At 52.5% G+C, this 17,165-nt stretch overlaps 1 protein-coding gene across 2 annotated transcripts; it reads left to right on the forward strand.

The window, feature by feature from the left end:
• Nucleotides 1-2,110: 2,110 nt before the first annotated feature.
• Nucleotides 2,111-12,541, forward strand: ASPHD2 (aspartate beta-hydroxylase domain containing 2). Of its 2 annotated transcripts, XM_059676988.1 has the most exons (3): nt 2,111-3,134; nt 8,213-8,326; nt 10,789-12,541. In XM_059676988.1, exons 1-3 carry the CDS (start codon nt 2,327-2,329, stop codon nt 10,896-10,898), a joined length of 1,032 nt encoding a protein of 343 aa, XP_059532971.1. In that variant the 5' UTR covers nt 2,111-2,326; the 3' UTR covers nt 10,899-12,541. The 2 variants fall into 2 exon arrangements, with proteins under 2 accessions (XP_059532971.1, XP_059532973.1); XM_059676990.1 differs by lacking the exons at nt 8,213-8,326; nt 10,789-12,541 and adding an exon at nt 8,019-8,206.
• The last annotated feature ends 4,624 nt before the right edge of the window (nt 12,542-17,165 follow it).

Consider the following 17,165-nt stretch of genomic DNA (forward strand, 5'->3'; position numbering starts at 1 on the left):
CTTCACAGGTGTTTGTCAAATTATCAGCCTCTCACTCTGAGAACATTTCAGGAAACCTCTCCTCCCCGAGAGAGGGTGTTTACAAGCTCCAGTTCGGAGTTGAGCTCAGTGATGGGGGAAATCCCTTTTAGTCCGAGTTGCTTGTCGCTATGCAGGTGATGGTTTCACACGGAAGTTCAGGAATCCTGGGGTTCTGTGGCGAGAGGGCTTGCAAACAGCACACCTTTCATTCAAATTTTCTTTCCCATCTCGAGAGGAAACAGCTGCCAGTCACGGGAGGACGGAGAGAGAACCGGGGGCACAGAGGGGTCTCTTTCCATCCAGGGGGGCCCAGCCTTGCCCTCTCCTCCCAAGTCTGTGATGAAATCAAGAACATGTGAGAGAAAAAAAATTAGCATCTAACCTCCCCAACTCTTGTATTTTTCCTAGAAACATAAAAACCATGCATGAATATTCAGCACGTGTGCTTTGGACTTACTGAACACAATAGTCAAGTGGTTCCTTGTTCGGCCTAAGCTGGGAAGATGCAAAGAGGCAGTTAATGATCACCTAAGGTTTCCCTTTCGTTTTTGGCTTTGCAAGTCTGGGGACCAAAAAAAAACAAAACAAAACAAAAAAAAACACAAAGGAAACAAACAAACCACCACTTGAGATGTGTGGCCACAAGAGCGTCCAGAATCTACCTGCAGCTGCTGGAATGTTCTGTCCTGAGTCATCTTTCTCTGAGGCCCCACCTTTGGTTTTGCTGGCTCAGCAAGGTGTGGATGCCACATGTCACAGCAGTCTCCAGCGCACATGCTGAATGCTGACCATGACATGATCGTACGTGCTCGACATCCGTCATTCATCCTCATTCAGTGAGAAGAGCATTACCCGTCTTACAGATGAGGAAACTGAGACTTAGAGAGGGGAAGTGACCTGTCCGGGGTTGGGAGTGCTGCTCGGTCTAGCCCATCTCCAGGTTGGGTTCTTAATCTCTGCCCCATCGCAAGAACTTTCGGGCCACATTTGGACCTGAAAGTGGAGGGTCCAGCTCTCTCACTTTTTTCGTTACTCTCTCGTCTTCCTGAGAGAGGAGAGGGAGGGCGGAGCACAGAACGAATTGTTTTGCTGCTCGATGAGGGGATGCAGTAGCACACAGACCTGGCGGTTCTCACCGGGTTAGAAAAAGCAGGTGGATGGCGGGTTTCAGCTGGGGAACAGGGTGGGGGCTTTATAGACATGGCAACGTGACCCCTGTGCCCTGATCATGCCTTTGGTTATAAGGATAATCGGGGTGCTGGGCAGTGACCCCGACCATCAGTAAAACACGTGGGAAAGTATCTGTGTGTTTGGAGACAGTCAGACCTGAAAGGGCTTTTACTTCCATTCTGTCTCGTCGTGTCACTTTCATAACCTCACGGGTGAGGCCAGTAAGGAGTCTCCCAAGTGAGTAGTTGAAATGCCCAGTGTCTGCCATGGGAATGCAGGGAGCCCACTTCCTTTTCCAGTTTGATTTAAGCTCCACCCATGTCAGAAGGGCAAGAGAGATTAAATAAGAATGATGTAGGGCTATGAAAATAGTGAAATGGAAAATATGCCGCCTTAAAGTGCCTTTGCCATTTTTAAAATGCTTTGTGAACCCACATCTACTTAAAGGGACAGAGAGTGAAGGGAAGTAAGCATTTATTAAATGGCTACTATGAAAGTATAGCAAAATGGGTAGTTACCACTTTGAAGTCATATGGGATTCGTGTCCCCGCTGTGGCTGCAGGAACTTCGGGGAGTTATAGGGCCTCTGAGCCTCAGTGTTCTCATCTGTGAAATGGGAACTCTGGTACCTCCTCAGGATGCTGTGAAATATAGGGGACTACTGTCATGGTCAAACAGTGCTCGATGCAGATGAAACACCGCTGGTCCTTTGGGAAAAGGGGGTGGTGGTGAAGTTGAGAGAGAATACACAAGACTGAGAAGTGTGTCCCCTGCCAACAAGGGCCTTATGAAATGATCTGGGACTTTACATTTCACGTGAGGATTTTTCCCGGTGTAAAAATTTATGCTGTTTTTTTATTTTATTTTTTTCATCCAGGTTTGGACTTAAAAAAAAACACAAAACGGTTTCATAGTAAAGCAGCTCCTGCCACTCTGCCCAGTCCCTTTTGCCTGGAGTGGGGTGGTGGGCACAGGCGGCCTCGCCTGTCAATGCCACCCTGAGCAGGATCCGAGGAACAGGGGCAGCCATGCCTCCCCCTGCCCCCGCTGCCCCGCGCTAACCTGCAAAGTGTGGGTGCCCTTGGGGACTGACTGACTGACCTTGCTTCACACCCACGACAACAACTCCCCCAAGATGTCGCTCGAGTGGCTGGTGGCCTGGAGCTGGTCGCTGGATGGCCTCCGGGACTGCATCGCCACGGGCATCCAGTCCGTGCGGGACTGCGACACCACCGCGGTGGCCACCGTGGCCTGCCTGCTGGTCCTGTTCGTGTGGTACTGCTACCACGTGGGCCGGGAGCAGCCCCGGCCCTACGCCTCCGTCAACTCCCTCATGCAGGGCGCCGACGCCAACGGGCTGCAGAACGGGTACGTGTACTGCCAGTCCCCCGAGTGCGTGCGCTGCACCCACAACGAGGGCCTCAACCAGAAACTCTACCACAACCTGCAGGAGTACGCCAAGCGCTACTCCTGGTCGGGCATGGGCCGCATCCACAAGGGCATCCGCGAGCAGGGCCGCTACCTCAACAGCCGGCCCTCCATCCAGAAGCCCGAGGTCTTCTTCCTGCCCGACCTCCCCACCACGCCCTACTTCTCCCGGGACGCCCAGAGGCACGACGTGGAGCTGCTGGAGCGGAGCTTCCCCACCATCCTGGGCGAGTTCGAGGCCCTGTACAAGGGCTTCTCCAACTGCAGCCTCCCGCAGGGCTGGAAAATGAACAGCACCCCCAGCGGGGAGTGGGTCACCTTCTACTTGGTCAACCAGGGGGTGTGCGTTCCCAGGAACTGCAGGAAGTGCCCACGGACGTACCGCTTGCTCGGCAGCCTTCGGACCTGTATTGGGAACAATGTTTTTGGGAACGCGTGCATCTCCGTGCTGAGCCCCGGGACTGTGATCACGGAGCACTACGGACCCACCAACATCCGCATCCGATGCCACTTAGGTATGTTGTGGGGCCGGGGTCCCGGCACACACCCCTTCTCAGTAGCGTCGGGCCTGACTTCTGGGGGGAATCCAGACACCCCGAAAGCTCACTAGCCAGAATTCCTGCTCTTTTCACATCTTTTGTTGTTGTGCTTCTCTCACAAATTGATGAGCCACCTGTAAACAGTTTGACATCAAAGACTGGGTCAAAACAATGATTAGTGTGAACCTGATATTCACAGAAGCTCTGTCCAAAGGGAGCTTTCTGTGCTGACGGGCCTGGTCTCCGTGCGCACTGTCTGATACGGTAGCCACTGGCCCCACGTGACCGCTGAGTGCTTGAGATGTGATTAGTGCCACTGAGGGGCTCAGTTTTTAACTTAATTGGAATTAAAATTTAAATAGCAGCACATGGCTAGTGCCTGTTGAGCAGTGGCCCTGCAGAGCCAGAGATGGTTACAGTGATCTCTGAGGTTCATGATGATGCGGAGGCTGTGAGAGATGCCGCGTGCCTTCTGGTACTCAGAGATAAACCGATGCTCTGTGGTGATGCTACCCAGATTCCAGGGAAGTGGGCAAGGCGTGCATTGTGTGCAGCTGTGGTTTTGAGAGCAGGGTTGGAGCCAGATTGCCTGTGTTTGCATCCTGGCTCCACCTCGAGCTGGCTGTGTTACGTGGGGCAAGTCGCTTCACCTCTCTGAGCCTCGGTTTCCTCATTTGGAAGATCACCTTTTACAGAATTACGCTGAGGATCTGGGAGGAGATTGTGTGTTGTGAAGCATTTGTTCACGCAGAGCATGATAGAGAGGGAGTACTTGCTAAAAGTAGGCTTGGAAACAGCTTGGTAAATGGGGTATTAGTTCCCCAGAATGCCTCATTTGTTCCTGGTGAGTCATGATAATGGCTTGGTTACCGGGGCGATGGCACCTCGGGTTAGCATCCCAGACTGGAGGCGTGTGCGGGGCCAGGCCCAGCTCTGGGGAGTTTGCAATGCTGCCTGGGCATCAGGATGGAGGGAGGAGAAACACATAAGCCCGATGTGGCCAGAGCAGGGTTCATAATTATTTCCACAGAGGAACCTCGGGCTGCACTGGGGGGCCCACACGCCCATGCCCTCCACCCCCCCTTCACGCACCCAGAGCCCTCTGCTTCTCCTGTTCTCTCTGGATTATGAATAAAGTGTGGCTTCAACAGAGGGCTTCACTGCTTTGAAGAGCAAAAGGGTATGAGATTCGAGCAGTTGACACCTCGAGTATTTCAAGAGGACAGGCAGAGCAGGGTCGAGGTGGCCTGACTTCGTGGTCAGCTGTGTCACTTTGGGCAAGTAACTGGGTCTCTGTGCCTCAGTTTCCTCATCTGTGAAATGGGGAGATAGTACTTATCTCACAGGATCATTAGAGGGTCACATCAAGTAATATCTCCTATGGCTGCTTGACACAGTGCCTGGCACGTGACAGCATTGGATAAGCAGTTGCTGGTACCTCTGAGGACCTGACACCAGGTGGGACCATGTGATAAGGAACCCAGGAGACACGGTCTCTGCCCTCAGGAACCATGGGGAATGAGCAGACTGTGCTCCTGGGCCCTGATTGGTCCGCCCTATGTGCTGAGTGACCTTGGAGCCGCCGTGCTCTCCTCTCTCGAATGGAGGTAGTGATCCCCGCCTGACGGCTCGTGGAGGCCTGGGGGTGCTGTGTGTGTGTGAAGTGCTTGGCAGGTTGAGAGTGGTCAGGTCAAGGGGCTATGATTAACCTAAGAGCGGGGGTGGTCATCCTAGTGACGGATCATGATCAGTGAAATCACTGTGCGAGGCACCAGAGTGCTCCCTGAGGTCAGAGGACGAGAGGGCTGCAGGTGGGCTGGCCTGGAAGGGCGCAGCTGGGGAGGAGGCTTCCCTTGGGGGTTGGGGGAGCCGTGTCTGGCTTGCTGGGGCGACCAGTGGTGGAGGCCGAGGTTGGAGAGGTCGGGTGGGAGCAAACCACAGAGCCTCCCCCTGCTCCCCTGTCAGGCTTGGTCTTAAGGCTGTGGGCCATGGGGAACAACGCTCTTGTTTTAAAAGGCTTCCTTTTATGTTTTCTAAAAACTTCCAAATGATGCAGGGAAGGGCGTTTGAGGACAGGTGGGGTGGGACTCCAGGCAGGTGTGCTGAGAAGGAGGGGCTGGTGGCGAGGACCAAAGATTTGCCTCCTGTGTATTAATGCCTGTTGTGCATCCATGCAGTTTAAGTGTGTGTGTGTGTGTGTGTGTGTGTGTGTGTGTAAATCACACCCACACAGGTCCCTTGATGACCTGTCCTCTGCTCCTTGGCCCGCTGGGTACTGGCCACCAGAGAAAGTGGGCCACGTCATGCTCCGGGGCAGCAGGAAACCTTGGAAGGCGTCCCATTGGAGTGTGGCTAGTCCCCGAGGCCAGGCGAGCCCCGTGGTTGGCTCTGCTCACCGTTTCCTTCTTTCCATGGTCATGCCCACATTCATATGCACGCAGGAAGGAAAGAAGGGTGTGTTTGATTCACGTGACCTTGAGTGTTGACAGAGAGGGAGGCCAGAGAAGGAGGTCGGAAACAGGGCCAGCAGGATAGGTGTCTGGTGGCCACACCTCTGCCAGTTACCTGGCTGTAGGTGGCGGAGGTACTGTGGTTTCTGGAATGCCAAGCCTTGTCGTCCGCTTCTGCCTGCCATCTGCGTTGTGACTGGTGGTACTGTCCCTCCAGCCACTGCTCCTCATGTGCCCAGTCATTTGCTGAGCCCTGTCCTGCGCTACCTCCAGAGGTGCTGTCACTCAGCTTTGATTCCGTGCAGAACCAGGGACAGCTCCCGCCTGGCCACCACCTGGCACTGTGTGGGGGGCTGGGATGTCCTGCCGGCACTGCCACAAACCTCTAGGAAGCAACCTCTGACGATTACCAGGCAGGTGGTACCGGGGAGGCAGGCACCCATCCAAAGGGCTAACCTTCGGGAAAGGGTAGATAAAAATGTATATTCAGCAAATTCTCACTAAATAAGCACAATTCCACTCTCAATTTTCTTTCGTGCGTATGCTGTCAGGTTTCTGGGCCACCCACCTGCGTGGTACCAGCAGATCAGCTTGTGTTTGCCTTGCCCACCCTTAGTGTCAGCCGCCGGCCTCCTGAAGTGGGGCCACTGGTGGGCAGAGCCTTTCTCCACCTTCTCCTGCCTCCGTCAGTGGTTGGTGGGGAAGGCAGCAAACCCTAAGCCAGAGAGAGGCCTGGGCATGTGGGACTGGCCCAGGCCATGTGCGGGGCCTGTCTCTAACCCAGGAGCCACCTGGATTCTCATTTGGGGGGTTAATGATTACTTCTGCCAACTAAACTGGTTTGTGAGCAAGAGGCAGGAATGGTGGGCCACTGGAGGCTGGAGCAGAGTGCGGGGGGAGGCAGGGGAGAGGAAGCAGGGGGCTGATAAGCCAGCAAGACACATCGTTTTTCTGTTGTACTGTGGCTCATGGCAGTCAGTCCTTTAGTGTCTCAGAGAAAGGGGAGCTTCTCTCTGAACCCCTGGGGTGGACTGTCCTAAAGGCCTTCTCCACCTGCACCAGCCAGTGCGGTCATGCATGAAGGGGACGTGGCCCGTGGGGCTCTCTTCATTTGCGCCAGCGGCTGCACCCCTAACCCCCAGCAGTTGTTAACAGTAGCGGGAGGTCGTGGTTTCAGAGTCAGAATGGACAGTCTCAGCTGGTGCAATGAAATATGCTATTGATGGTTGAAACTTACCATTAACTGCAGGAAAATCATGCTGGCCAGTGTTATAAGAGCCTGTTCTCGGAGCCAGACAGTTTGGATTCAAATCTCAGCTCCTGCCAGGACTAAACAGTGACCTCCAGCAGGTCCCTTAACTTCTCTGTATCCGGTTGCTCCGTCTGGGAAGTAGGCGAAGTGAGGTCTGTAAAGTGTTTATTTAACACAAGCCTGCGCACAGTCTTCAGATATTAGTAGCAAGGACAGTGGTCGAGCAGCACTGGCAGGTAAGTATGCTCATGCCCCCTCTTTACAGACAAGGAGGCTATGGCTCAGAGAGATCGAGTGCTTGCCCAGAGTCACACAGCAGATGCGAGTGAGAGTCAGTGGTCTGATCCCAGGGCCTCTGTCCTTCCCACGGCTCCGCGTGGCCTCCGTTAGTATTCTTACTGCATTCATGCTTCCCAGAACCATCCATTTTTGGCTCCGAGAGTGCATTAAAATACCCCGCCTGTGAGAGAAAAGTCTGCCTCATTTTGTCATAAGGGACACTGCCGACTGGCCCAGGGGCGTGCTTGTCACAGTGAGTCACTGAGGACCGATGAGAGCGTCACTGTCCCAGCCCCTCCTCCAGGGCTGTGTTTCCCCAGACCTTTGGCTTGGCGAGGGGACGTGAACACGCATGCGCGGCAGCACTTCCGGCAGGCCCTCTCCTGGGCTGGGCACCAAACGTGGGCCTCGCCACTGGCGCTTTAAGCATATAGCTCCGCAACAGGTGTCGCTCCACATCCTCCTGAAGCTCAGGCGTTTTCTTGCGGGTGTCCTCCGGTTTCCCAGAATGGAGCCAAGGGAACCCCGATTAACATGCCATCCTCGGGCCTCAAAATGGATGGAAGGGTTGGAACCCAAAGAGGAGGGCACCGTGTGAGCCTTTGCGTCTTCGGTCTCACCGAGAGCAGCCCTAGAGGCGGGACTGTAGGAAACACGATTATTGACAGGCAGGCTTCTGAACCTGCTCCCGCAGTTTCCGGTGGTGCCGCGGTTGGTCTTCCGGAGTCTTCAATGTGTAGGGCAAGCTCGGTTCCCGGCTTTAGCAGAGGCGCCCGGGACCCAGAGCAGGTTAAGCCAATGGAGGAATGAGTTTTTACGGAGAGGATCCAGGTGCTTACTCCGCATTTGCCCTATTGAACTACCCCCCTCCCCATATAGAGACCCCGAGGGGTGAGGATAAAGATTGGAAATCGAGAGCTGCCCGCTCCCAAACTTCCGGCCACCCCTAACTTCCGGCCACCCCTGACTTCCGGCCCCACGACTTCCGGTCACATCTGACTTCCGGCCACCCTGACTCCTCGCCATGCCTGATCTCGCCTGCCTTCACTCTCTGCTCTACCTTTTCTTCCGAGGTCTGAAAACTCCAAGTGGCTGTGAGCTGGTGGTGGGGGGCGAGCCGCAGTGTTGGGCCGAAGGCCGCTGCCTTCTCTTTGACGACTCTTTCCTACACACCGCATTCCATGAAGGTGAGTGCCTGTCTTCCCTATTGCCGCTCTTTTATTTATTTACTTTACTAAATTGATTGGGGTGGCATTGGTCAACATGAACATATAGGTTTCCTGTGTGGATCTTTATGTTACCAGATCTGTCTATTGCACCGTGTGCCCACCGCCCAAAGTCAGATCTTCTTCTGTCACCTCCTGTTAGGAACCCCTTCCTTCTGGCAGCCACCACTCTGCTGTTTGTGTTCATAAGTTTCAGTTTTATATCCCACAGTGAAATCATATGGTGCTTAGCTTTTTCTGACTTAGTTCACTTTGCATAATGCTCTCAAGGTCCATCCATGTTGTTGCAAATGGCGCTATTTCATCCTTTCTTGTGGCTGAGTGTATATGTACTGCATCTTCTTCATCCATCCTCTGTCGCAGGACACTTCGGTTGTTTCCATGTCTTGGCCACCATGAATAATGTTGCAATGAACATAGGGGCGCATAATCTTTGCGAATACATGACTTCGAGTTTTTTGTGTATATACCCAGGAGTGGGGTTGCTGGGTCATATGGTAGCTCTATTCTTAATTTTTTGAGAAATCACCAGAACTGCTTCCACATTGGTTGTACCAGTCTACATTCCCACCAGCAGTGAGTGAGGGTTCCCTTTTCTCCACAACCTCTCCACCACTTGTTGTTGCTTGTCTTGTTGATAATGGCAACTCGGACAGGTGTAAGATGATCTCATGGTAGTTTTGATTTGCATTTCCCTAATTGCCAGGGAAGCTGAACATCTTTTCATATATCCTGGGAGAGGTGTATTTTCAGGTCCTTTGCCCACTTTTTTTTCGATTGTTTGGTGTTGAGTTTTATGAGTTCTTTATATATTTTGGAAATTAAACCTTTGTCTGAGCAGCTGTGTGCAAATATCATCTCTCATCTGGTTGGCTGCATGTTTGTTCTGTTGTCAGTTTCCTTTGCTGTGCAGAAGCTTTAGTTTGATACAGTTCCACTCATTATTTTTGCCTTTACCTCCCGTGCCTTTAGGGTCAAGTCCATAAAATGCCCTCTACGGCCCAGGTCCATAAGTTTGGTACCTGTCATATATTTTATGCTATGTCACTTACAGTTTTGGGTCTTATGTGTAGGTCTTTGATCCATTTTGAGTTAATGTATGTACATGGGGACAAACTGTAATCCAGTTTCATTTATTTGCATGTGGCTTTCCAGTTTTCCCAGCACTATTTATTGAAGAGACTACCTTTACTCAAATGTGCGTTTCTGGCTCGTTTGTCGAAAATTATCTGACCATATGCATGTGGTTTTATAGCTGGATTCTCTATCCTGTTCCATTGATCTGTGTGTCTGTTTCTCTGCCAATACCATGCTGTTTTGAATATTGTAGCTCTGTAGTATAATTTAAAGTCAGGTACTGTGATACCTCCAGCTTCGTTCTTTTTTTTGTTTTTCAGCATGGCTTTGGCTACTCTGGGTCTTTAGTGGTTCCATACAAATCTGATGATTTCTCGTTATATTTCTTTAAAAAATGATATTGGGATTTTGATGGGGATTGCATTAAATCTGTATATTGCTTTGGGTAATATGGCCATTTAATTATGTTGATTCTTCCAATCCATGAACATGGGATATTTTTCCATTTTGTTGTGTCTTTTTTAATCTTTCGTAGTAATGCTTTGTAATTTTTAGTATATAGATCTTTCACATTCTTTAAGTTTACTCCTACCTCAACATAATAGAAGCCATGTATGATAAACCCTCAGCTAATATCATACTTAGTGGCGAGAAATTGAAAGCTTTTTGCAGATAGGAAACCCTAAAGACTCTACCAAAAAACTACTAGAAACAATAAACAAATGCAGTCAGGTTGCAGGATACAAAATCAATGTGCAAAAATCCATTGCCTTCCTGTATGCTAACAACAAAACTTCAGAAAAAGAAATGGAAAAGACAATTCCTTTTGCAATAGCAACCGAAAGAATAAAAAACGCGGGTATTGCTGCCTTTTTAAAATGAACTTTATTTTTAGAGAAGTTTTAAGTTTCCAGAAAAATTGAGCAGAAAGTACACAGCACCCTCCCTCATCCCGATACACAATTTCCACTTGTACTAGCATCTGGCATGAGTGTGGTGCATCTGTTACAACTGATGAGCTCATAGCGACATGTTGTTGTTAACTAAGTCGATAGTCTGCATTAGGGTTCACTCTGTGTTGTACATTCTGTGGGTTTTGACAAATGTATAATGACATGGATGGACCATGACAGGATCACACGGAATAGCTTCAGTCCCTCAATGCCTTGTGCCCTTACATACCCCTCTCCCTCTGCCTGCCCGTTATGCACGCTGCGTGGAACCGTAGGAAGCCAGGATCACATTGCTGATAAGAGAGCAGGAACTCTTCCGATCTGTGCTGGAAAGCTAACCGTGGGTCCTGGCTTTGGGCTGTTCGAACCTCTCCTCTCTCACCCCCATCCCAGGTGCCGCGGAGGATGGCCCACGGGTGGTTTTCATGGTGGATCTGTGGCATCCGAATGTCGCCGCGGCTGAACGGCAGGCCCTGGATTTCATCTTTGCTCCAGGCCGATGAGAACACTCCCTGTGCCAGGTCGGCGAGAGTGGCCTGGGGCAGCCGGGACAGCCTGTGGGCCGCCAGCGCCCACGTGTTACGATTTCATGCTCAGAAACCTGCCTCGACAGAAAGCTCTCATCCGGGATTTTTATACCACGTCGGGCCCCTCCTTCCTCCCGTTGTTAGTGGGAAACTCCAGCTTGTATTTCCTTAGAGGTCTTTTTCCTTCCGTCCGTTTGCTTCTGCGGTTCGTTTCCGCCTAATGGCGCGGGACTGCGCTCTGCGGCCAGAGGCTCCCAGAGGCTCGGTGCCCCTGTTGTCGGTGTCACGTTGCTACTTGTTTTTTTCAGTGATCAGATGGTTCTTTGTCTGAATGTAACAATGTAAAACTTCTTGTGGTCCCCATACAAAACAAAACCCTGCCACCCAGAGCACTGGAGAACGTGGCCTTTGTTGCTGTCATGGCCACAAGGGGGACCCCCCATCCCCGTCCCCCAGGCAGGGGGAGGCTGCAGTCCCTGCACCCGGCCAGCTGCATGGGCAGGGTGGACAGGGGCAGGGGCACGGCCTGGGGAAATGTCACCATCCGCTCACCCCACCGCCACCCCTGTCCGTCTGATGGCGGAGAGCGTGCGGCTGCGGGACCGGAGTGACATGGCTCCCCTTCAGAGCCGAGGCTGGTGTCCTCAGGCGGGGCTCCCACGGCTCAGCCGCAGAACGGGTACTCACTTACCTCACTGCCTACAGAAGCCCCACTGCCACCCCGGCCTGCGCAGTCCCCGTGTTAGCCGTTGTGACGCTGAGCTCGGAGACCGCCTGGCTGGCCCCTTGGAGCTGTGGCGGCCGAGACTCCACTTGTCCAGCGACACCTGGGCAGCCTTTCTCTGGCAGAACTGGAACGCCAGGTGTGACCCAAGTGTCTGTTTTGTTCGGAGTTTCGTGGCCTATGATTTTCCATTTACCTGTCTGTACATAAAGGTTCAAACGCTGGACTCAGTGCCAGAGTCAGCCCTGTGGCCCTGTTATTGCGAAGGCGTGAGCTGAGTGATGGCAGCCGCAGCGAACGTGAGCGGGGATCCCCGGAAGACCCACAGACCCAGAGGACCCTGGCCCCGCGCTGGCCTGGCCCTTCCATCTCCTGTGAAGGACACGGCCAGGTGGGGGCGCTAAGTCTAGAAACGCCCTCCTGTTAGCTGAGGTGTGGAGGGCAGCCTCCTCCATCCACACCAGATGCTGGTTTGCATCATGGATCATGGCAGTGTCAGGTCAAGGAAGCCGTGGCGCGGTATGAATACAGGCCTGTCACGTGTGCAGGTCCCGTGTTTCCATCCACATGGAAGCCAGCAGCTTCTGTGAGAAGTAACCACGACCTGAAACGCACTAGCAGATCCTAGCAAGTGTGCCAAGAAAACGTGTCCGCGGTTGAGTGAAATGTCTGTGAGAGATTTCCAGTGATTAGAATGCAGGAAAGGGCAGACCTTTCAAAACACCTGAAGTCTCCTCACTTGTATTTGTTAAAGAATCACTCGAGGTGCATGATTTCTGTACATACCGACCGCTCCACGTTTACAGAGCCAACAGCCCGCGCAGGCACCTGGCTGCCTGCTCTCGTGTGACGTGATGGGGAACAGGAGATCAATAAAGGGTCTTGCTGAAAACCACAGTGAAATGGTGGCGTCGTCTGTCGGCCAGGAGCCCTGAGCCGGGCACATCTGAGTTGGAGGCTCTTGGTTTTTGGGATGGTGTCACAGCGACAGGCAGGACCCTAAACGTATAGTGACCGAAGCAGGATGTTGTAAAAGAATGGGTGTGGGGCGGGAGAGACAAGAACAGGCCTGTGGAAGGTTAAGGAATGGCCAGTGTCACCCTGGCAAAGAACAGGGACTCGGGCTTAAGGAAAGCTGGTGCCAGGACTCAGTGCCAGGTGCTCCTTCCCACGTGACCTCTGGCCAGTCCCGGAGCCTCTGGGAGCCTCAGATCGCACCTCTGTAGGGATGGTCCCTGGCAGGCAGAGCAGCGATGCTGGCTCCCTTCCTGCCATGGCCGAGGTCCCAGGCAGTGACAGAGAAGCCGGTGAGGAGGCAGGATGGATGAGGCAGAGATGGATGAGCACATCTGATTTGGGGAGGGGGGGCGGGGGGGGGCAGCCAGTGGCTCCTTTCTGTCCCTGTAGAAGCAGGTTCCTCAGTAGCTACAATTTGAATTTTTTTCCTTTTCTTAGAAGAGGGACAGATGGCCCTGGTGGCCTGGAGCCCCAGGAGCAGTCTGGCCGCCAGGTGTTTTCCCATGCAAGCCCGTTCCCAGCCCACAGCCCTGGCTGGGCTGCCCTGGCAAACGGAAGAGCCGCACTCGCTGGAGACCGCGGCGTTTCTCCCTCCTCCAGGTGCATCGCCAGCTAGGCAGCTGCTGATGTGATTTATATGCTTCAGCCTGGGATGCTCAAGGCGACAAAGGGGCCAGCATGCCCGCCCCGCTCAAGTGAGAAGCCCTGCCTTGACCCTGATGCAGCCGGCATCAGCTCCAAGGCCAGACTGCACAAGGTCGATTTGCACCAGGTCACATCCCACGTGTCCCAGGCACCTGCTCATCCTCCCCAGACTCATCTAGATTTTCTGGGTTCTGAGCCCCTTGGTGACCGTGACCACACCTACAGCTTATAGTGGGGGACGGGGAGCGTATGCCTAATGCACTAGTTCTTGACCTTGGCTGCACAGTACAATCAGTATTTTGAGAAATACTGATGCCCACACCCCACCCCCAAAGCATTTCATTTCTTGGTTCAGGGGTACGGTCCAGTCCTGGTGTTTGTTTTAACCCTTTACCTGCCTTGATTCTAATGTGTAACTGGAACTGAGGGTTGCTGCCCTGAATAGCAAAAATAGAAAAGCCTTTGGAACCAGGCAGCTTGAGATGAGAGTCTGGGCCGTGTCCCTGTGTGATGATGGGCAGCCCCCCCGCCCTTGGGCCTCGAGGGGACGGTCAGTGTTTTAAACACACTTCTCCAGCAGCACCCTGGTGAGCCCCTTACAGGACCATAACATCCCTATTCTCAGTCCTTGGGTTTCCGGGAGGTGACCCAGGCCCAGTTGCAGGGCTTTGTTTAGGATCCAGAACTGACCCATCAGAGCCTTCCAAACTCTTGGCTGTTCAGAGATTGCGCCAGGGCTGGGCACATGACCCTCTCCACACCCATCAAAGCCTTTTAAACCCCTGGGCAGTCAGATTGGGTCAGGGCTGGCATATGATTCAAATTCTTTTGCTGGGACCATTGAGAAAGAGGCAACTTTTCAGTGGTGGACGTGGGGATCTAGTGTAAAGAAAATCTGAGAGTGAAAACCACAGAGAAAACAAGATTCTCCCCCCCCCCCCCGCCCCCATGGGGATCATCTGAGTCCTGGGTCCTAACTAACTTTTCCTGGAACCAGCTCTACCTCTCGACTTTTCAGTTACATGAGCCAAGAAGCTTCCCCCTTTATTCTTTTCTTTTTAAAAGTCTTTATTGTTGAAAGTATTGCATATGTCCCCCCTTTTCCCTCATTGCTCCCTTCTAACCTGCCCTGCCTTCACCACCCTGTTGTCCGTGTCCATGGGTTATGCTTATATATACACGCATACAAGTTTTTTGGTCGATCATTTCCCATCCACCCACCCTCCTCCACCTTCCCTCTGAGGTTCTGCAGTCTGTTCTGCGTTTTTGTGTCTCTGGATCTATTTTGCTCACCAGTTTATGTTGTTCATTAGATTCCACATATGAGTGAGATCATGTGAGACTTGTCTTTCTCTGAATGGCTTATGTCACTTAGCATAATACTCTCTAGGTCCCTCCACGCTGTCTCAAAGGATAAGAGATCCTTCTTTTTCACTGCTGCATAGTATTCTGTGGTGTAAATGTACCACAGCCTTTTTATCCACTCGTCTACTGATGGGTACTTGGGCTGTTTCCAGATCTTAGTTATTGTAAATTGTGCTGCTATGAACATAGAGTGTATATATTCTTTCTGATTGGTGTTTTAGGTTTCTTAGGCTATATTCCTGGAAGTGGGATCACTGGGTCAAATGGCAGTTCCATATTTAATTTTTTGAGGAAACTCCATACTGTTCTCCACAGTGGCTGCACTAGTCTGCATTTCCACCAGCAGTGCATGGGGATTCCCTTTTCTCCACATCCTTGCCAGCACTTGTTGTCTGTTGATTTGTTGATGGTAGCCATTCTGACAGGTGTGAGGTGATACCTCACTGTTTTAATTTGCATCTCTCGGATGATCAGTGACTTTGGGCATCCCCCTTTATTCTTAAGCCAAGTTTGAGTTGTGGTTTCTATCCCTGGCCACCAAAAAGTCCTACTTCACTCTGTGAGCCTCATCTGTAAAAATGAGCCCTATGCCTACTTTCAGGTTTAATAAGTCAAATTCTGGGTGGGTTGGGCATGCTGCATACATATTTTTAAAATGTAAATACGAAAAGCAAAGCTAAGTACAAAATGCTGTTTCTAAGGACCACTGCGGCCTGCCGCCAGCACCCCCCCACCCCCAACATTGACCTCCCCAGCGGAGTCTCGCTAAGCAGCTGTGAGCACAGGGAGCAGGACAGAACAAGGCCACAGATCTTCGAGCTGCTGACAGATGGCAGTGAGAATACTCAGGCAGATTGCAGCGTTAGGTGGCAGGAGGCAGCACACACGGGCTGATTGACTTTCTGCCTCCCTCCCAGGCATGCACACTGGTCCTGATTTCTAGTTACCTCCCACCTTCCCTGTGTTCCCACACTTCCGATGCCTTAGCCACCCCGATTCAAGGTGAGGGCCTTCCTCCTTGAGGACAGAGAGCACCGTGCTCACTAGACGATCCCTCCACATACAGTATGTCCACACTAACACGGACAGCCACACGGTGAGGAGGGACAGTTGTGCACACTGAGGAGGAGAAACAGGCTCAGAGCGGGCAGCTGATGTGACCAAGGTCATGCGGTGGCTGGAGGACTCGGCAGTGAGAAACCAGGTGGCCAAGTAAACTCAGCCGTCTTGAACTCAAACACGACCTGCAGAGGGACCGCCTGCACAGGGACGCCTGGAAGGCCATTAGCGACACTCACGCTGCACTCATTCGCAGAGAGGGCCCACCGTATGCCACACCTTTAAATACACCGCGTCTTCCTTTCCGCTCTAAAGAACATGACATGGGGTTGAGAGAAACGAAGTAACTTGGGTCACTTTCCAGGGCAGGAAGTCGCACCGCTGTGACTGGAACCCAGGACTCTGACACCAAAGCCCACAGGCGCCTGTTGCCACCGGAACCCTGTGGTCTGCTTGGAGATGAAGGATGTTCATTCAGACTCCAGTGCCTTTTTACAGCACACAGATGGCTCCTGTCACCCTCCTGCCCACGGGCCTTGCTGGGTCCCCTGGTCTGGCCCCAAGCCCTGGGCGCTCCTCACTTGATCGTGAAGACTCACCTTAAAGGGCAGCACCTGGCTGCCTGAGCACTGATTCTCAGAAACCAAAGCGTTTCGTATTAAAAGCATTTCTAACGCAATGGCAGCCCTGGGAAATCAGATGGGAAGAGAGGTTTCTGGATGCAAAACAAGTAAGATTAAGATCTGCCAATGGCCTGCCATGTAGGAAGGCCCAGCGGCAGGCAGCGATTTTCTTGTGAAACATCTTGTGTGAAGGGTCCTTGAATCAGACGGCTCGCTGAGCTCCCGGTGGGTGGATGAAAATGGGTCCAGGCTCCAAACTGTCCCTGTTTCAACACACGACAGCTTGTAATCCACCCAGCTCGACTCTGGGGGCGTCAGCTCTGGAGCAAAAGGAAAAGCTGGGCAGCTTAAAAATACCCGCAAGGGGAAAGGAAAAGCAGCGCGTTCTGTGGAAGTTAGTCCTGAAGGTTCCTTGCGTGGTTGGCGTGGAGACTTGGGATGAATTTTTTCTTGGAGAACTTAGCAGAGAAGGAGGAAAATAGATATTTATCCTAGCTGGAGGTAGGATAGATATTTATCCCTGTGGGAAGATGGCCCTCTGGGCCAGCCAGTGACAGGAGGGCGGGGGGAGGCGGCTGTGGGCGAGCATGGAGGAAGCTGGTGCTCCTCGGAGCAGCTGGCTGGGCCCATCGCCCACGCAGAGACCATTCTGAAGTGCACCGTCCTCCCCTGGCCGCCCTGGGTCAGGCACGAAAAGGAGAAACGTGTCCACGCAAAATATGTGCGTACGTGCACACACACAAAACACCTCAGCCCCCACCTTAACTTGGTCACTAGACATGGTCCTCTTTAATTAATCAGAACTCAATG

The sequence above is a fragment of the Myotis daubentonii genome, chromosome 19, assembly GCF_963259705.1.
Source record: "Myotis daubentonii chromosome 19, mMyoDau2.1, whole genome shotgun sequence".
Taxonomy (NCBI): domain Eukaryota; kingdom Metazoa; phylum Chordata; class Mammalia; order Chiroptera; family Vespertilionidae; genus Myotis; species Myotis daubentonii.

Bases quoted from the DNA above. Each gene is read 5' to 3' on its own strand.
- ASPHD2 (XM_059676988.1), top strand. From the start codon at position 2,327: ATGTCGCTCGAGTGGCTGGTGGCCTGGAGCTGGTCGCTGGATGGCCTC. The intron at 3,135-8,212 runs GTATGTTGTGGG...TTTTCTTCCGAG, and splicing joins CCGCATCCGATGCCACTTAG to GTCTGAAAACTCCAAGTGGC. The intron at 8,327-10,788 runs GTGAGTGCCTGT...CCCCCATCCCAG, and splicing joins ACACACCGCATTCCATGAAG to GTGCCGCGGAGGATGGCCCA.